Below are 20,705 nucleotides of genomic sequence, written 5' to 3'. Positions count from 1 at the left end.
GATGTAGCTCTTTTAGCTTTTACATTTGCTACTGATTTGTGTTGTGTCTTTCATACCTGTAAAGTTTTATATTTTGGCAGTCACATTAATCCATTCACCTTTAATCTTTGGGAAAAACTGCTCCACTGCTTTTGATAACATAAAACTAAATTGGTATTAATTGTTTCCAGAATGTTCAACCTCCTCCGTGGTCAGGTAACCATAGAAACTATGAATTGACATTAACTAAGCAAATACTAGCTTTTGCCCATGCAAATAAGAAAAAAAAAACACATTAAGTATATTACATTCCTTTCCTTCTCTCCAGCTGCCTTAAAGTGCTCAAAGTGTGGCTGCCTTCAATGGAATATTCTGACATCAAACACTCATGCCCAAACCAAACTGGAGAACGAAAACAGTCATTCACATGTAGGGGGCTCCCTATCGGACATGGTTCTAAAAGGAGACTGACTTCATGAAGATGCAGAAAGAGAAGAAAAACCGCTCAAAGTACTAAAAGTAGAAAGCCACTTTTGTGCCCCATCTCTCTCTCTTTTAACATACCCAGAATGTGTAAAGAACAGAGGGGATCCTGATTAGTAAAAATGCCTTTCAACATGATTAATTGGTAATCTTGGCACCAGCTGTATAGAACCAAATGCTATACTTTATTAGACAGACACTTGCAAGTTTTACATCTGCTTCATGCTAAGAGAACATCTGCTCTACTCAAAACACTTTTCCAGTTTTTATACAGCAATTTATACTTTGCCTGGTGGATAGTGCCAATGAAAAGGTACATCAATAGAAGTTACCCTGTGAAGAACACAAAACGAACAAATACTTCATATTTTAAATTGCACAAGTTCCACAGGGGAAGCACTGTTGAGAGAATAAAAAACATTGTCTCTGAAGATGACAGAGAAAAGCAGAAAGACAAAATAATTGTATTTTTAAGAAATTGTACAGCTAAAGCCATTTAAGTAGTAGTTAATATAGTAATTTAACAGAAGTACTAAAAGGAAATAAGCATGAAGAAAAGAAAATGACTAATTAATGTTGCCAGGGCATGCAACTAATGTTTTGCATGCCCTGGCAACACACAAAAGGTAATAAGCCGTTTTAGACAAATGACACCAAATTTGCAAAGGAACCATATCATTAGTTTTAAAAAATCTCATGTAAATAACTTTGTTTATAAAAATTGCCCCCCCCCAAAACAACTAGGCAACTGGTAGTGGGGAAGCCATTGAAAGATTAACATTAAAGGTAAAATTAACATTAAAGATTACATTAAAGACAAATGTAATCTTTCAGAATTAAGTTAACAAATCATCTCACTAAGCAACAGTAGCTCATGATAAGACAGCTGTTCTTAAAGTTCTGTACAGGGAATCATGCCGTCAGCAAACATATTTATGGCACATACATGGTTTATTGTCTGGTTAAATTCATGTCCATCTGTTAGAATGGAATGATTCTTGCCCTAGAGTTGATTAAAAGCCATGACATATGACAGCTGCCAAGCAGTGTTTGTGACTAGGTTAGACTATTGTTGAAGTGACAGTATTTCCACTGGGCTCAGCTGAAGCAATTATCAGTTGTGGTTCTACCATAGTTACCACTGTGCGGATAACCCTATTTGGTCTAAAGACTCCTTGCTTTGCAGGAGTATTCAATGGGAAGATGTGCAAATTCTATAAAATCAAATAAATAAGAAAAAATGTTAGCATAAAGAAAAAAGACTTAAAAAAATTGAGTGACTTGAGTACTTTTGGCCAAATGAGAATTACCTTTCCTTATAGCTGAACGTTTATTTTCTGAGGAAACAAAAAGGGATAAGAATTCAGTCCTTGATTCCAAGGAGTTTAAGTTTCAATGAGAAAGAACAATGCATTTTTTAAAAAGGAAAATGACTGTTCAAGGAAAGACAGGTATCAATTAGAAGGAATGACAATTCTTTGCCTATTAAACTAGCCTCCCCACTGGATTCTGTGCTTCTAATTGGTATCTTCTTCCTCCAATCGATCTTCGTCATTCACTCATTCATTCATCCATCCATCCACTCATTTATTCACTCAACAAATACCTACTGACCACCAACAATTGACAAGCATTCTTTTGCTGGGAGATTTAGCAGGGAAGAAAAGAGACACAGATCTCTGCCTTCATGGAATTTATAATCTAGAGCAGAAGGAGAAGGGAACAAATAAACAAGTAAAATATACAAAGGAAAGCAGAGAAGTGGTATAGGGAGGGAAGGGGGTGGTGCCATGATCCTGGAGGTGGACAGGGAAGGCCTCGCTGATGAAGTGACACTGACCAGAGAGCGGAAGAGGTGAGGTAGTGAGCCATGTGGATGTCTGAGGGGAGAGCCCATCAGTCAGGCAAAACAGCCCACATGCACCCTGGAGATTGGCGAGGAAGACAGTGTGGCTGGAGTGGAAGGAACAAGGAAGGGGCAGTAATAAGGTCGGGGGGCTGTAGGGGCAGAAGTAGAATCTGAGATGTAATGTGGGGTTAGGGGCTGGACCACTCAGTCTGGGAGACACAAGGACTCTGGGCTCATACTCTGAGCTACAAGGTGTGTGTGCAGGAGGTGCGGAGGTCAGGAGTTTGGTTTTAGACATGTTGAGTTTGAATGTGAAGGGTTTTGAGCAGAGACATACACTGCTATATATTTAAAAGAATCGCACTGGCTGCTGTGTTCAGAATAGATTCTACGGGACAAGGGCAAAGCCGGGAAACCAGGAAGGGGGCTGCTGAAGTAATCCTGGTAGAGACAAAGGTGGAGGTTGTGAGAGGTGATCGGATTCTAGACACTGTCAAAAGAAAACTGATTGGGATTTCCTGAAGGATTTAATGTGGGCCACATGTGCCTACTTAATTTAATTACAATTAAAAATTCAGGGGCTTCCCTGGTGGCACAGTGGTTAAGAATCTGCCTGCCAATGCAGGGGACATGGGTTCAAGCCCTGGTCTGGGAAGATCCCACATGCTGTGGAACAACTAAGCCTGTGCGCCACAACTACTGAGCCTGCACTCCAGAGCCCGCAAGCCACAACTATTGAGCCCCTGTGCCACGACTACTGAAACCCACGTACCTAGAGCCTGCGCTCTGCAACAAGAGAAGCCACCACCATGAGAAGCCTGCGCACTGCAACAAAGAGTAACCCCCACTCGCCACAACTAGAGAAAGCCCGCACTCAGTCAAGGGAGACCCAACGCAGCCAAAAAATAAATAAATAAATGTATATTTAAAAAAATTAAAAATTCAGTTCCTCAGTTCCTGAGCGTATTTGGATAATGGCTATAGTATTACCACAGCAAAGATAGAGAACTTTTCAGCAAACAGAAAGTTTTTTTTTTAATAGATCTTTATTGGAGTATAATTGCTTCACCATACTGTGTTAGTTTCTGTTGTACAACAAACTGAATCAGCCATATGTATACACATATCCCCATATCCCCTCCCTCTTGAGCCTCCCTCGCACCCTCCCTATCCCACCCCTCTCGGTTGTCACAAAGCACTGAGCTGTATCTCCCTGTGCTATGCAGCAGCTTCCCACTAGCTAACCATTTACATTTGCTAGTATATGTATGTTGCTGATACTCACACCTCGCCCAGCTTCCCCCTCCCTCCCCGTGTCCTCAAGTCCATTCTCTATGTCTACATCTTTATTCCTGCCCTGCCAGTACCATTTTTTTTTTTTTTAGATTCCATGTATGTGCATTAGTATACGGTATTTGTTTTTCTCTTTCTGACTTACTTGACTCTGTATGACAGACTCTAGGCACATCCACCTCACTACAAATAACTCAATTTCGTTTCTCTTTATAGCTGAGTAATATTACATTGTATATATGTGCCACATCTTCTTTATCCATTCATCTGTTGACGGACATTTAGGTTGCTTCCATGTCCTGGCTATTGTAAATAGAGCTGCAATGAACACTGTGGTACATGACTTTTTTTTTTTAACATCTTTATTGGAGTTTAACTGCTTTACAATGGTGTGTTAGTTTCTGCTTTATAACAAAGTGAATCAGCTATACATATACATATATCCCCATATCTCCTTCCTCTTGCGTCTCCCTCCCACCCTCTCTATCCTACCCCTCTAGGTGGTCACAAAGCACGGAGCTGATGTCCCTGTGCTATGCGGCTGCTTCCCACTAGCTATCTATTTTACATTTGGTAGTATATGTAAGTCCATGCCACTCTCTCACTTCATCCCAGCTTACCCTTCCCCCTCCCCGTGTCCTCAAGTCCATTCTCTACATCTGCATCTTTATTCCCGTCCTGCCCCTAGGTTCTTGAGAACCATTTTTTTTTTTTTTAGATTCCATATATATGTGTTAGCATATGGTATTGGTTTTTCTTTCTGACTTACTTCACTTTGTATGACAGAATCTAGGTCCATCCACCTCATTACAAATAACGCAATTTCGTTTCTTTTTATGGCTGAGTAATATTACATTGTATATATGTGCCACATCTTTATCCATTCATCTGTCGATGGACACTTAGGTTGCTTCCATGTCCTGACTATTGTAAATAGAGCTGCAATGAACATTGTGGTACATGACTCTTTTTGAATTACGGTTTCCTCAGGGTATATGCCAGTAGTGGGATTGCTGGGTCATATGGTAGCTCTATTTTTAGTTTTTTAAGGAACCTCCATACTGTTCTCCATAGTGGCTATATCAATTTACATTCCCACCAACAGTGCAGGAGGGTTCCCTTTTCACCACACCCTTTCCAGCATTTACTGTTTGTAGATTTTTGATGATGGCCATTCTGATTGGTGTGAGGTGATACCTCATTGTAGTTTTGATTTGCATTTCTCTAATAATTAGTGATGTTGAGCAGCTTTTCATGTGCGTCTTGGCCATCTGTATGTCTTCTTTGGTGAAATGTCTATTTAGGTCTTCTGCCCATTTTTTAATTGGATTGTTTTTTGTTTTTTTTGTTGGTATTGAGCACCATGAGCTGTTTGTATATTTTGGAGATTAACCCTTTGTCCATCATTTCATTTGCAAACATTTTCTCCCATTCTGAGAGTGGTCTTTTCGTCTTGTTTATGGTTTCCTTTGCTGTGCAATAGATTTTAAGTTTATTTAGGTCCCATTTGTTTATTTTTGTTTTTATTTCCATTCCTCTAGAGGTGGGTCAAAAAAGATCTTGCTGTGGTTTATGTCAAAGAGTGTTTTTCCTATGTTTTCCTCTAAGAGTTTTATAGTTCTGGTCTTACATTTAGGTCTTTAATCCATTTGGAGTTAATTTTTGTGTATGGTGTTAGGTAGTGTTCTAATTTCATTCTTTTACATGTAGCTGTCCAGTTTTCCCAGCACCACTTATTAAAGAGGCTGTCTTTTCTCCATTGTATGCTCTTGCCTCCTTTGCCGTAAATTAGGTGACTATACGTGCATGGGTCTATCTCTGGGCTTTCTATCCTGTACCATTGATCTATACTTCTGTTTTTGTGCCAGTACCATACTGTCTTGATTACTGCAGCTTTGTAGTATAGTATCAAGTTGGGGAGACTGATTCTTCCAGCTCCATTTCTCTTTTTCAAGACTGCTTTTGTATTTGTGATCTTTTGTGTTTCCATATGAATTGTAAAATTTTTTGTTCTAATTCTGTGAAGAATGCCATTGGTAGTTTGATAGGGATTGCACTGAATCTGTAGATTGCTTTGGGTAGTATAGTCATTTTCACAATATTGATTCTTCCAATCCAAGAACATGGTATATTTCTCCATCTGTTTATGTCATCTTTGATTTCATTCATCAGTGTTTTATAGTTTTTTGAGTACAAGTCTTTGCCTCCTTAGGTAGGTTTATTCCTAGGTATTTTATTCTTTTTGTTGCGATGGTAAATGGGATTGTTTCCTTCATTTCTCTTTCTGATTTTTCGTTGTTAGTGTATAGGAATGCCAGAGATTTCTGTGCGTTAATTTTGTATCCTGCAACCTTACCAAATTCACTGATTAGTTCTAGTAGTTTTCTGGTGGCATCTTTAGGATTTTCTATGTATAGTATCATGTCATCCGTAAACAGTGACAGTTTTACTTCTTTTCCAATTTGTATTCCTTTTATTTCTTTTTCTTCTCTGATTGCCGTGGCTAGGACTTCGCCATTGAATAATAGTGGCGAGAGTGGACATCCTTGTCTCATTCCTGATCTTGATGGAAATGCTTTCAGTTCTTCACCATTGAGTATGATGTTTGTTGTGGGTCTGTCATATATGGCCTTTATTATGTTGAGGTAGGTTCCCTCTATGCCCACTTCCTAGAGAGTTTATTATAAATTGGTGTTGAATTTTGTCAAAAGCTTTTTCTGCAGCTATTGAGATGATCCTATGGTTTTTATTCCTTTATTTGTTAATATGGTGTATCACATTGATTAATTTGCATATATTGAAGAATCCTTGCATCCCTGGGATAAATCCCACTTGGTCATGGTGTATGATCCTTTTTATATGTTGTTGGATTCTGTTTGCAAGTATTTTGTTCAGGATTTTTGCATCTATGTTAATCAGTGATATTGGTCTATAATTTTCTTTTTTTGTGATATCTTTTTCTGGGTTTGGTATCAGGGTGATGGTGGCTTCATAGAATGAATTTGGGAGTGTTCCTCCCTCTGCAATTTTTTGGAAGAGTTTGAGAGGGCTCAGTGTTAGCTCTTCTCTAAACGTTTGGTAAAATTTGCCTGTGAAGCCATCTGGTCCTGGGCTTTTGTGGAGCCCAAATGCCGCAACTACTGAAGCCCGCGCACCTAGAGCCCATGCTCCGCAACAAGAGAAGCCACCGCAATGAGAAGCTCTCACACCACAACGAAGAGTAGCCCCCACTTGACGCAACTAGAGAAAGCCCGCACACAGCAACGAAGACCCAACGCTGCAAATAAATACATACATACATCAATTTTTTAAAAAAACAATTAAAAGTTCATTTTCTCAGTTCCTGAGCATATTTGGATAATGGCTATAGTATTACCACAGCACAGATAAAGAACTCTTCAGCCAACAGAAATTTCTTTTGAACACCATTTTTCTAGTGTTTCCCTAATCAGTAAGGTCTTAACATTTGGTCTTAGACGTATGCATGCTATATTTAAACAAAAAGTATGCATCTAGTCTTTTAAGTTTCACTGAGATAGAATTCACATACAATTTACCCTTTTAAAGTGCACAAGTCAGTGGCTTTTACTATATTCACAGAGTTATGAATCCATCAGTACAATCAATTTTGGAACATTTTCATTACCCACACTCCTGGGCTGTCACCCTGCAGATTCTACATGCCCTCTAACCCTAAGCAATCACCAATCTACTTTCTGTCTCTTTAGATTGGCCTCTCCTGGAATCACAGAATATGTCCTTTGCGCCTGGCTTCTTTCAATTAGCATGTTTTCAAGGTTCGTCTATGCTGTAGCATGTATCAGTAATTCATTTCAAAACTGCTGAATAATATTCCATCGTATGGATATACCACCTTTTCTTTACCCATTCATCTATTGATGACATTAGAGTTGTTTCCTCTTTTTGGCTATCATGAAAAATGCTGTTATGTACATTTGTTTATAATTTTTTTGTGGATATGTTTTCATTTTTCTTGGGTGTACCCTTAGGAGTAGAACTGCTAAGATCATGTGATAACTCTATGTCTGACTGAGGACCTGCTGGACTTTTTCCAAAGTGGTAGATGGGTTCCAACTGCTCCACGTCCTTGTCAATAGTTGTTATTATGTCTTTTTATAATAACCCTGCTAGCAGGTGTGAAGTGTTATCTCATTGTGGTTTTGATTTTAATTTCCCTAGTAGTTAATGGGGCTGAGCATCTTTTCATGTGCTTGTTGGCCATATGTAAATCATCTTTGGAGAAATGTCTATTAAGTCCTTTGCTCATTTTAAAAATTAGGTTGTCTTTTTATCATTAAGTTGTAATAGTTGTTTATATTTTCTAGATACAAATCCCTTACCAGACATGATTTGTAAATATTTTCTCCCACTCTGAGTGTTGTCTTTTCACTTTCTTAATGGTGTACTTTGGAGCACAAAAGTTTCTAACTTTGATGAAGTCCAATTTAACTATTTTTCCTTTAGTCACTTGTGCTTTTGGTGTTGTATCTAAGAAAGCTTAGCCAACCCAAGGCCATGAAAATTTATTCATGTTTTCTTCTAAAAGTTTCATAGTTTTAACCCTTACATTTGGGTCTATGATCCATTTTGTGTTAATTTTTGCATGTAGTATGAGAAAAGGGCCCAAATTCATTCTTTTGCATGTAAATACCCAGTCGTCTCCAGACCATTTGTTAAAAAGACTATTCTTTCTCCGTTTAATTGTCTTGGTACCTCTTTTGAAAATCAATTGACCATAAACGTAAGGTACTCTCAATTCCATTCCATTGATCTCTATGTCCATTCTTAAGCCAGCACTACACTCTCTTGATTATTGTAGTCTTGATATTGCAGGTTTTGAAATCAGGAAGTGTGAGTCTCCCAACTTTGTTCTGTTTTGGCTATTCTGGGCCTCTTATTCCACATAAATTTTAGGATCAGTTTGTCAATATCTGCAAAAAATCCACCTGGGATTCTGAGAGGGATCATGTTGAACTTGGGGAGTATTGCCATCTTAACAATATTGTCTTCAATGCATGGACATGGTTTAAGTTTTATACTTTTTGGTTAAATTTAAAATTCCCAAGTATTTTACTTTTTGTTGATGTGTAAGTGGAATTGCTTTCTTTCTTTTTTTTTTTTTTTTTTTAATAAATTTATTTTTGGCTGTGCTGGGTCTTTGTTGCCACGCATGGGCTTTCTCTAGCTGTGGTGAGCAGGGGCTACTCTTCGTTGTGGTGTGTAGGCTTCTCATTGCAGTGGCTCCTCTTGTTGCGGAGCACAGGCTCTAGGGGTGCGGGCTTCAATAGTTGTGGCACAAGGGCTTAGTTGCTCCACAGCATATAGGATCTTCCCGGGCCAGGGCTCAAACCCATTTCCTATGCATTGGCAGGTGGATTCTTAAGCACTGCGCCACCAGGGAAGCGCTAGAACTGTTTTCTTAATTTCACTTTTGGATTGCTCATTGCTACTGTATAGGAATACAATTAATTTCTGCATATTGATCTTGTTATCCTGCAACCCTGATAAACTCATTAGTTCTAAAAGTTATTTTTAGTGGATTCTATATACGTGTCATCTACAAAGAGAGACAGTTTTACTTCATGCCTTTCATTTCATTTCCTTGCCATTATTTCCCTGACAAACTGTCTAGTACAATGTTGAATACAAGTGGCTACAGCAGAAATCCTTGTCTTGTTCCTGATCTCAGGGAGAAAGCTCTCAGTCTTTTATCATTAAGTATGCTCTTAACTGTGGGTTTTTGACAGATGCCCTTTATGAGGCTAAAGTTCTCTTCTATTTCTAGATAGTTGAGCATTTTTATCATAAAGGTTGTCAAACTTTGTTAAATGCTTTTCCTGTGTTTTTTGAGATAATCACATGGTTTTTATTTGTGTATTCTACTGATGTGATGGGCTCACCTAGTCCATTCCTATTTTGAATTATGTACATTACAAAGAACTGATGTTGAATTTTTTTCAAATACCTTTTTTTACATCTCTTGAGGTACTAATATGGCAAAAAAAAAAAAAACTATATATTTCCCAACAATCTCCTTTGCATTCCTGGCAGAAAAATGACTTTTTCATGGTGTGGCATGCTTTAATGTGCTACTGGACTCTCTTTACTAGCATTAATTAGGATTTTGGGTCCAATATATATAGTGGGATTAGTCTCTGAGTTTCGTTTTTTTAATATTATCTGGATTATATGCAGTTGATCCTCATTATTCATGGATTTCCTATTTGCAAATTTGCCTACTAGCTAAAATTTATTTGTAACAACAAAAATGACAAAAATCAATACTTGCTGTATTTTGCAGTCATTTGTAGACATGTGAGTTGCCTGATGTGCATAGTTCCCAGCTGTGGTCTGCCTCTTGCTCCAGCTCTCACACAGAGATGATCAGAGGATAAAGACAGTAAGGGGCAGCAGTGCAGCACAGCGCGAGAAGCCCTAGCTCTGGGGCCAGTCACAGAAGGTTTGAATCCCAGCTCTGGCACCAGTTAGTGGATGGCCTCAGGCAACTCACTTAACATTTCTGAAACTCACTTTCTCTTTTGTGAAAAAAAAGAAAATAGAATCTACCAGGAGGAGTTCTTAGGATTTAAGATTGTAACCTATGTGTGATATGAGTGTGTCTATACATATGTACATATTTCCCCAGGAGTCACAGTTCAGTATTCGCTAATTCACTATTCTCAGTGACTTTATATAACATAACTGGTGGGAATAAGAACTGACTGTAGTTACAGTCTGATCCTCAGTTTTGGTGTGTAATACCTGATTTATAGCAATAATTTGGAAGTTTTCTTCCTCTTTAGTGTTCTAGGATGGCTCAAATAGCATTGGAATATTTTGGTTCTTTAAAAGTTTGGTAGAATTCCTCCATAAAGTCAACAGGGTCTGGTATTTTGGGGTTGGGGGATAGGTAGGTACAATATTTCTCAAGTGTTCTCTATCACATCTACAGAAATAATTGTGTTTACTGGGGCCGTTTTGGTAATTAATGTTCTTCTAGGGACTTCCCTGGTGTTCCAGTGGGTAAGACTCTGCACTCCCAATGCAGGGGGCCCGGGTTTGATCTCTGGTCAGGGAACTAGATCCCGCATGCATGCCACAATTAAGAGTTCACATGCTGCAACTAAGAAGTCTGCATGCCACAACTAAAGATCTTGCATGCTGCAATGAAGATCCCGTGCATGCCACCACTAAGACCCAGCACAACCAAAACATAAGAATAAATAAATAAAATATTTTAAAAATATATTCTTATAGGAAATCACCCATTTCATCTATTCATCTAATTTGCATAAAATCAAACAAAATAGTCTCATGTGGCTCTTTCTTATTTCATGGTCTCTATGGTTATTTCTCTGTTACCATATTTCATGACCTCTGTAATTATTTCTTCTTTTTTGGCCGTGCTGCATGGCATGTGGGATCTTAGTTCCCCTACCAGGGATCGAACCTGTGCCCCCTGCAGTGGAAGCACGGAGTCTTAACCAATGGACCTCCAGGGAAGTTCCATCTCCATAATTATTTTTGTGTTATTTCTTATTTTGGATATTTTCATTTCCTACCCCATCTTTATCTTCCTTTCATTTCTTTAGTTTTCACCCCCCCAAATAACCACTGATTTATGAACTGTTTTCCTACTTTCTAGGTGATCAATTTCTTTTACCTTTATCGCTCCTTCTGTTGTGAGATTTCATAAGTGGAATAATTCATTTATTGCACAATATATTAATTATTTCATAATATAGTATTTACAGCTACAAATTTTCTTCTGAGTACTCTCTTAGGTATATTCCATAATCCTGAAATACGGTTTTCATCATTTTCTAGATTTCATTTATAATTTCTATAAATTCAGTTTTAATTACCTGTGGCCCAAAAGTTACTTTTTAAATATTTTAAAATTTCTAGATAGTAAGCAATTTTTCTTTTTAATTAGTTATCTGCAATTTTTATTTAAGTGAATGAATAAATTAACAAAAGAGGATACTGTGACCTTTATGCCCAAAGTCAGAAACAGGCCAAGACTATGTGCTATCACACTGTGATTAGAGAATATTGTCCATATAATTTCTGTATTTTTGGATCTGAGATTTTTCCTTACGGCTTAATTTATCAATGGTTTAGTGAATGTTCTGTGGATACTGGAAATGAATGTATCTTTAGATATTTACAGATTAGATCTATCATATTCAATATTTTCACTAGGTCTTCTATATCCTTACTTATTTTTGTCCACTTGCTTTTATATGAACTGGGAAAGAATTAAAACTCCTCAATACTAATGTATTTCTATACTCTTCTTACATTTCCTGTGGTTTCTGCTTTGTAAATATTGTGATTATCTGATGCATGGATAGTCATATTTATGGTCTGTATCTTTATCACTGAAATATTGCCCTTCTTTGCCTCATTTAATACTGTCTGATACTTTCTTTCCCCTTTCTGCATTTATTAAGTCCTTATCCACACCTGTGGCCTAATCTGTCTAAGGAGGATTCTTACTGTTCTGGGAGGATCTTATGCATATATGATGTGATTTGGATTTTGCTTTGTGATCCAGAGTTTTTATTAGGTGAGTAAAACCCACTGATACTTATTTAATCAAAAATAATTAGACATACTTGTGTTAATAGATATTGTATCATGCTTTTTACTGCTCTTTACAACAAATCCTTCACTACATGATCCGTGTCAGCTTGTTTCAATATGTGTGTATGTGTGTACATGTCTTTAATTTGGAAGGTTGATGTTTTTGTTCTAGGGGTTACCTTTCTTTATAACTTCAGAGAATAACTTAATTCTTTGTTTCTATGGCTAGTATCTACTGACTTTCTATAACAAGTTATGACAATCTTATGAAATTTATACTTCTCCCCTGCCCAATTTTACTTGATATTATTTTTCTTGGAATTTTCTTTATATATACTGTGTGTCTGTTTCTTGACATCACTTTTAGTTGTAACTTTTTGATTTTTAGCTATAAAAGATACATCAGGATACTTCCACCATCTTTTTTTTTTTTTTTTTTTTTTTGTGGTATGCAGGCCTCTCACTGTTGTGGCCTCTCCCGTTGTGGAGCACGGGCTCCGGACGCGCAGGCTCAGCGGCCATGGCTCACGGGCCTAGCCGCTCTGCGGCATGTGGGATCCTCCCAGACCGGGGCACGAACCCGTGTCCCCTGCATCGGGGGGATGCGCCACCAGGGAAGCCCTTTCCACCATTTTTTACCTTTTCTTTCCCTTCCTCTTCTAACTTGTGTTATGTAATTATTACACTGCTATTGTGTTACTATTACATAATAACATTATTATGTTATTATACTATTCATATCATATATATTTTGTTCTGTAACTATTTAGTCTTAGTTCTACAGTTAAATAAATTTGACAATCTTTCTAACATTGTTTTGCCTTTTATCTCTTGACTAGATAAAGTTTTTCCTCTACCAATTTCTCCAGGTGTTCTTAAAAATACATATTTCTCAGAGTCAAAAACATTTGAATGGTGCTTTATATATGATGGAATAACTGGGTTAAAATACATAAATCACTTTCTTTTACGTGAGTCCTTTGTAGACATAATTCAAGGTCTTTGAGTAACTATATGTTACTTGGAAAACTTGGAAGCCAGATTGACCTTTGTTTCCTCATATAGGTAACTTGATCTTTTGTCTGGATGTCCAAAGGTTTCCTACCATTTAGGTACAGGAATTTCGTAGCTATATCCTGCTAATGATTTTTCTAGGCCAAATGTTCCTGGGACCCATCGTGTCCGTTCAGTTTGTAGATTCAAGTTTTCCTTTATTTTTGGAAAGTTTTCTTGAATTACAGATTTAAACATTTTTTTCCCCATTTCATGGTTTTGCTTCCTATGGGACACAAATAATGCAATCTTTCTGTTGTCTTCCTTAGCTGTCACTTCTAATATTTTAACTTTACTAATTCTATTTCATTTTGTTTACTTTCATCAGTCCTGTCCAACTTTTCTCTTCTTGCTTTTTGCAGATTCTGGTCTCCTGTGTGTTGCTCCTTACATAGTCATGATTTCTATTATGGTTATATCTTTAAATATTCTATTTCTTGACTAAGTTCTGCCAGCTCATGTTTCATTTCCTCTTATCTTCCTACAAATCTCTTTGAAGATGGTATATACATTCCTACATTCCTGCTTTGAATTCACCTTCTACAGTGGCAAATGCTTTATTATGTTTGTTTTTTAATGTGACACGTTTGGCCACAATCTTCACGTCTCTGCTGTAAAAGTTTTCTGGTTCTTCATGTATCGTTTGTTCTTGTTTTTCTCTTCCCTTTTTCTTGCAGTATTATTGTACAGATCCTGTGCTAGTTCCTTTCTGATTACTAGTCATTTCTAAATGTGGCAAGTTCTTACCAAATCAGCTACATGTAGGGGAGAGGGTTGGGACATAACTCAGGCCAGCAAGAATTTTTCTGCTCATACAGAGTGGATTACAAGAGTGAGCTCTTTAGTCTTTTCCTCATTTTAGTCTTCAGAGATCGGCAGCTTCAGGGCTGTTGAAAATGCAAGTTTTCTCTCTTTATCCTGGTCTGCTTAAACTCTACTTTTACAAAAATGGTTTGTCTCTGTGATTACTCCTTTCAGCCTGTCTACCTTGTTTCTCTTTCATACCAAAGTGTATACAGGGAAGCTTCTGTCATTACTCCTCACATCTAGTCCCATGGTCTCACACAGGGGACCACTGGTTTATCCCTCAGAATGTGCCAGTGACTTTGGAGGACTAAACTTCAGCAGCTTTACCTAAAACCTGCAGCTTTAGGAGTTCTCTCGCAGCATCTTTCTACACTCCTTGGAGTTTCACTGGATTTGGCAGCCCTTCCTCATATATTGTGGTTCCAGATTACAGACCTCTCTTAGTTTCATCAAAGAAGGAATCTGACTGTTTTTCATTTTCTTTCATTGCTCTGAGGTAATTCTAAACAAAAGAAGGAACTGACATCTTTATCCTACCGCTTTAAAATGAGAAGTTAAGTAAGCAATTTTAGGGGTCTAACCACACAATTAGAAACAATCTACCCCAAGTTGGGAGCATGGAAATAGTGAAATGACCAAGGGTATAAAAATGTCAAAAATATTAAAGTATATAGCTATTAATTTATATAATAATTGTAAGTGTTTGTGAAAATATATAATTGTATATGGAAAATGCATACGATGATTGTAAAAACTATCTATATTGGGGTCATAAATAAGTAAAATATATACATGTACAGGATGAAGAACGGAAGGGAAAAATGAAAATTGTTTTTTGTTAAGGGTAATGAACACTAAGTAATGTTTTTCATTAAAAAAAGTTTTTGTTGTTGTCACAGTATAGTCTGTGCAATAAAAAACACAATGTTCCAAAAAGAAAAACAATCAAGACCATACAGAGATTTACTCCAGCACCTACGAAACACAAATCATTAAAAATGCAATGACTGGCTCCCCACTTGCCAGTACTAACTATGTCCTATCTCTGGAGGCAAGCTCCAAAGTTGCATCCTTTTGCTCCAATTCCAACCCAGGTTCTTTACAGCAGCCAGGTGTCTCCCTGCCTCCCCTGCCTACACCACTCCCTCCCCACTAGAGATTAACTCTACTCCAACAGACCACTGTCTACGCAGCACTGACGATGTGCCAGGCACTGTAAGGGGAGCACAGCAAGTAAGAGTATGGGCTTTAAACCCTTTAGTTTGTTTTGTTTATAATAAAGAGCAGCAAAAAAAAGCAGGTTGCATTTAAAGGACAAGTTAGAGTTAAAATGTTTGGGCTTTGGAAACAACCAGATTAAATAAAATAAAAGTAGAATGCACCTATAACAGTGCCAAGGACATAGCAGACATTCAATCAAGGATATTTAAAAAAATCTCTTATACTTTAAATTTCGCAGCAAGGGCAATATAACACAATGGTTAAGACAACAAGAAACTGACTTTTTAATTTAAAAAATATGCCAGGAAAGGATACTACATACACATTTTCTGTGACCATTTAAACCAACATCTTCTTTTCGGCTCCAAGTTTCTGTCCCATGGTTCCCACATATGAAATACTAACACTACTATGAACATTTAAAAAAATTACTTTGAATGCATAAACTGAATATATGATTAGTCTATTTTATTAGCAATATTTTTACTCTCTGAATAATTACAACTAATTCAGAGTATTCAAAAGATCAAAGTATTTACATAAAAAACTAGCCTGGCAATTTTGATAAGTTATAACTCAAATAAAAAAGGGAAATAGATTTACACTTCTCAAATATTCCCATCATCCCCCAAGATGAAAATGTAAAGGAGTAAATTTAGGAAGGCGTATAAACTCTGAAAATGAGCTTTCCCTTTGGCTAAGTAATACCGTTGATCGGTAATGGCTGATTTCACCGGTTTATTCACAGAAAATGTATAAGCACTTTAAAATTAAAGTTCAATTTAAATAAAATTTAAAAATTAGTTCCTCTGATGCACTAGCCACATTTCCAGTGTTCAATCACTACATCTGGCTGGCAGCTACTGTACTGGACAGTGTAGATTTAGATCATTTCCTTCAGTACAGAGAGTTCTGTTGGAGACCACCGGGTCTAGATAATTCTAAGATGAAAAATAAGCCAGTCTATCATCTGGTTTGAGAAATGATTACAACATCTGAGGATTCCTCTTGTGACACAGGGGTGAAAAAAACCCAGAGAGCTTGAATAGAGAGGGAAAAACGCACCAAGACTCTGAGCTCAGCTTTAAGTGTAAGGGGTGCGGGTGGTGTGGGGAGGCCTGTGAGAGGGTGCGCCTGTCTCCCAGCTTCTCCCAGCCTGTGTCTGAGGCAGAGACAGAATCTGGCCTCCGGTCTCTTTCTTCTCATGCTACATACTCCTCAAACAATCCTGCCCACACAGCTACAAGCTGGTAACATGAAAAGGTCCGTTTCCAACACACATGGAACTCCTGCCTTCAGATCCGTAAATCCAGCTCCCCTTACTTCATATCTTTACTTGGATTGTTTTGAAAGTGACTCACAATGTATCCAAACCTGAACTCATCATTTCTGGCCTCGCTGCCTCCTGCATAAAAAAGAATGTGGTTGGCCTTTGTCTCCAGTTCCTGAGAGGCAGCCAATAAACCCTTGAATTTCCCTGTGACAAGAGTATCTTTGTTATTCATGGTAGGCTCCGGCCCACATCTGACAGCTTGTGCTAACAGGTGACTCAGGGTGGGCCCCTAGATGGTTTTTGCTAAGGAGATGACTCAGGATGGGAGCTGGCCAAGCCAGAAAGACCAACCGTATGCTTAGAGGGTTGGCGCTCTGAGCCAACAGATATCAGCTTGACCTCTGGCAAGTGGAGAGCAGCTGGAGATTGAGTTCAACCTTGTGGCCCATGATTTAACTAATCATGCATACATAAAGAAACACCAGTAAAAACTCTCAACACCAGAGCTCAGGTAAGCTTCCCGGGCTGGCAATACTCTACACACTGTTGCACACTGATGTGCCAGGAGGATGATGCATCCTGACTCCATAGGAAGAGGACAATGGAAACTTGGAGTCTGGGACTCTCCCAGACTTTTCCCACTGTGCCTCTCCCTTTGGCTGGTTCTGATTTGTATTCTATTTCTATAATAAAATTGTAATTATAAGTACAGAGCTTTCCTGAGTTCTGTGTCATTTTAGTGAATAGATAGCCAGTTGGTCAGAAGTGAGAGTAGCCTGGGGTCCCCCAAAGTTGTGACTGGCTTCTGAAGTAAGGGTCAGTTTTGGGGATGACTGTGCCCTCAACCTACAAAGTGTGGCTTAACTCCGGGTAGTTGGTCGGAAGTCACTGTACCCTTCAGATCTGCTCCTCCCACAGGGTTCACGATCATAGCGAATGAAGATCTACCCACCTATCCTTCTGCTAACGGGAGAAAGAAGGTCATCACTGATAATTCTTCCTCCTCAACTGCACTCCACACAAACGATGAATCAGTACATCCTTCCAACTCCTGCCCAGTCTACAAAGCCATACATGACCTGGCCTTTTCTTCAGGTTTCTTGATGATGGGCTATATCTATTTAAGGGTGCTAGTAGGGCCATGTATAAGCTTTAAATTAAAGAGCTAAACTTACAGTTTAAAATTATGTGATCTCTTTCACCATGTCTCCTTGCTATAGAGTTACTAGCATTTAATTTTGACTTTATGCCCACAAAGGGGAAATTCCAGGCTTTATTCAGAATACTTGTATTAATAAATAAGTTTTAAATTTCTCAATTCCAGGGAATCTGTTTATAGGTACTCAATTTTAAAGAGACAGGTGAGTAAAATGTTTCTTGACAAGAAAATCTACCAACTGTCACTGGGTTGAGACAGTTGGGTAAGAATTATTATTTTTTGGTACCATGATTATTTGTATAAAGATATATCCATGCTGTACCTATAAAGTAATATGACAGGTTTTAAAAATAAACATACTAGAAATTACTGATAAAAATAAAATTTGTCATTCAAAGCAGTCTCCTTTGGAGACTCATTCCAATAATGGAACCAAAGCTCAAAATATTTTGGAAAATTCTCTTTGGGAACTGTCTTCACATTCTGCATAGATACTTTTGAATATTCTCATAGATGATAAATCTTTGCCCTGTGAAACTCAATTTTACCTTTGTAAGCAACTAATCATTAAAAGCCATGGTGGGAAATAAGGTCAAAGATCATGACATTTCTGATGAAAAGAAAGGTATATCTGGATGAAAACCACTGGCAATGTGTAAGTTTTAAGTGATATACTTGCTCTGAACCAAAGCCAAATTAAAGGATGTCGGAGGGGAGAGAGAGAAAGAGAGAGAGGGAGGGAGGGAGGGAAGGGAAAGACAACAAGGAAACTGGTATTTAAAGAGTCATACACTCTCTTGAAAATCTGATGACAGTTATGGCTTCCTCTCAATCTTCTGCATATATTATTAGAAAGGTACACCACATCAAGGTCATCTATGGAGCCAGATTAAAATTCCCTGGTTTAGAACAGTAGCTCTCGCTTTCTTTTTCTTTCTTTCATTTTTTTTTTTTTTACTGTATCCAACAGAAAAAAAAAATTTATACTGTGACCTAGTTTGTACATACATACATATAATTAAAATAAAAGTTTCACAAATAATTATCAACCTTACCATGTGATAGTATTCTCTTATATTTGATTTCATTATGAAAAATGCTACTTATGACCTACTACACCAATTTCACAATCTACAGCTTGAAAAATACTGGTTTAGAGTAACTGATGCATAATATGAATAAACTAACGATAATGGGAAAACTCACTTGATTATAAAAATTCTGATGTTATTTTAAACTAACAAAGAAAAAGTCATTTTACTCTATAGCCAAACTTTTCAAGAGACTGGATTCTTTATGGCAAAACGGAACTGTCTTGGTCAGTCATCTAAATGGCTAACTAACTACTGGAGACACTGATGGGTAAATCATACAATGTTCATACCTTAATATTAGAAAACCACAAATCATTCTCATGTAAAGTGGCCAGGTAGACAGATGTAAGAAGTCCAGTGCAAAGGGCAACAGTTCCACCAATTGTAAATGAAAGAATCGTCCATAATCTTCTATTGGTACAACCTTTTAGAAAAATGAACAGATGAAAAACCAAGTCAGTAAAGGATTTAGCAGTTAATAGTTCTATTTCAGACTGTCCAACGTGCCAAGTTCCAGCTGCCCGTTAGTGGTGAAGCTTTCTGTGTCTCCAGCAGACAGTTAGGGGTTCCGTTTTGTGATTCCACAGACCTTTTTATACTTTTCATACTTTTATTATAGTTTTTTCCCCCACTGTATCTAACTGTTCATTTGTCCATTTTGCCAACTAGAATGTAAGCATCTTGAGGACCAGCATATTATCTTATTCATCTTAACACCTAGGACCTGTGCTTGACCTAGTTTAACTACTAAGTTTCTTAAATAGAGGAATAAATGGGTTACAGATCTAAAATATAAAGTCTTTTAGATGATCTACTTACAATGTGTGGTTTATTCATTAAAAGCTACTCCCAAACTTGATTACTTAAAATTTTAAACCCCATCACACAAGTTAAAGGAATATAAACTAAGAAACATATTTATAGTACATATAAGAAAGATAAAATATCCTTAATATAGGATAAATACTTTCAGGATAATAAAAAAAATGAATATTTCAGTAGGAAACTGATTAAGGACATGAATAGGCAATGCACAGAAGAAAAAATGGCCAATAAACTTAATAGAAAAAAAAAGTTAGTATTAATGAAATGCAAACCAAAACAAAGAGCTATAACTTTTACAATAGTGGCCAATTTGATAGCTTAAAAATGCTTAGTACTCTGTTTTGGTAAGGATACAAAAATATCGCCTTTTTTTTTTTTTTTAAATAGACATTTTTTAAACACTGCTGGTGTTAGAATAAATGGATACCTCTCTGGAATGTGACATGGCAACAGGAAGTAAAAGCCACCAAAATGAGCACACTATCTGACCAATAATTGCAAATCTAGGCATACACCCCAAAGAAATAAAGTTTTAAACAAACATTTGGCCACTGTGGTTCAGGTTGTATAGGTAAAAGGTTAAAAATCATCTAAATATTCAATAAGAAATTAAATAAATTATGCTACAGTCACACAGTGACTACACACTGACAAAATTTTAAAAATACACTGACTGACATATGTTCATAACACAACAAGAGAAAGATAGCAAGTTACACAACAGCGAGTAGGATCTCAATTTTGAGAAGAAACACATCTGAATGCTTGTAGGTGTACATGTACAGAGAACAACATTTAGACAGCAAGATAAAGTGTCATTGGTGGTAATCTCAGGATGAGTGGGTTTGTGGGAGTATTTTTTCCTTCATTTTTGCTTTTCTTTAGTTTTCTTTTTTTTTTCTGACCTGAATAAATACTGCTTTGGTAAAATGAACAGTCCTCAAAGTTATGTTTTAATTTAAAAGGACAAACTTGAACCTGTATTTGTTTTTATATAAGATTTTCAGAAAATACTCTGTATTGTCCCAAATTGCTAATAGCTGAGTTGGATGGCATGAC

The 20,705-nt window shown here is 37.3% G+C and overlaps 1 protein-coding gene across 4 annotated transcripts in view; it reads right to left on the bottom strand.

The window, feature by feature from the left end:
* DPY19L3 (dpy-19 like C-mannosyltransferase 3) overlaps positions 1-20,705 on the bottom strand; it is a 73,018-nt gene that overhangs the window by 49,481 nt on the left and 2,832 nt on the right. For all 4 annotated transcript variants that reach the window (XM_019941004.3, XM_073795743.1, XM_033844544.2 and 1 more), the window contains one exon: positions 19,112-19,245. In XM_019941004.3, the coding sequence (XP_019796563.1) occupies positions 19,112-19,245 (134 nt within the window). The remainder of the gene's footprint in view (positions 1-19,111; positions 19,246-20,705) is intronic.

This window comes from Tursiops truncatus, chromosome 19 (assembly GCF_011762595.2).
Source record: "Tursiops truncatus isolate mTurTru1 chromosome 19, mTurTru1.mat.Y, whole genome shotgun sequence".
In the NCBI taxonomy this organism is placed as follows: domain Eukaryota; kingdom Metazoa; phylum Chordata; class Mammalia; order Artiodactyla; family Delphinidae; genus Tursiops; species Tursiops truncatus.
The sequence above is the reverse complement of the archived record's forward strand: the minus strand, read 5'-3'. Positions and strand labels throughout refer to the sequence as shown.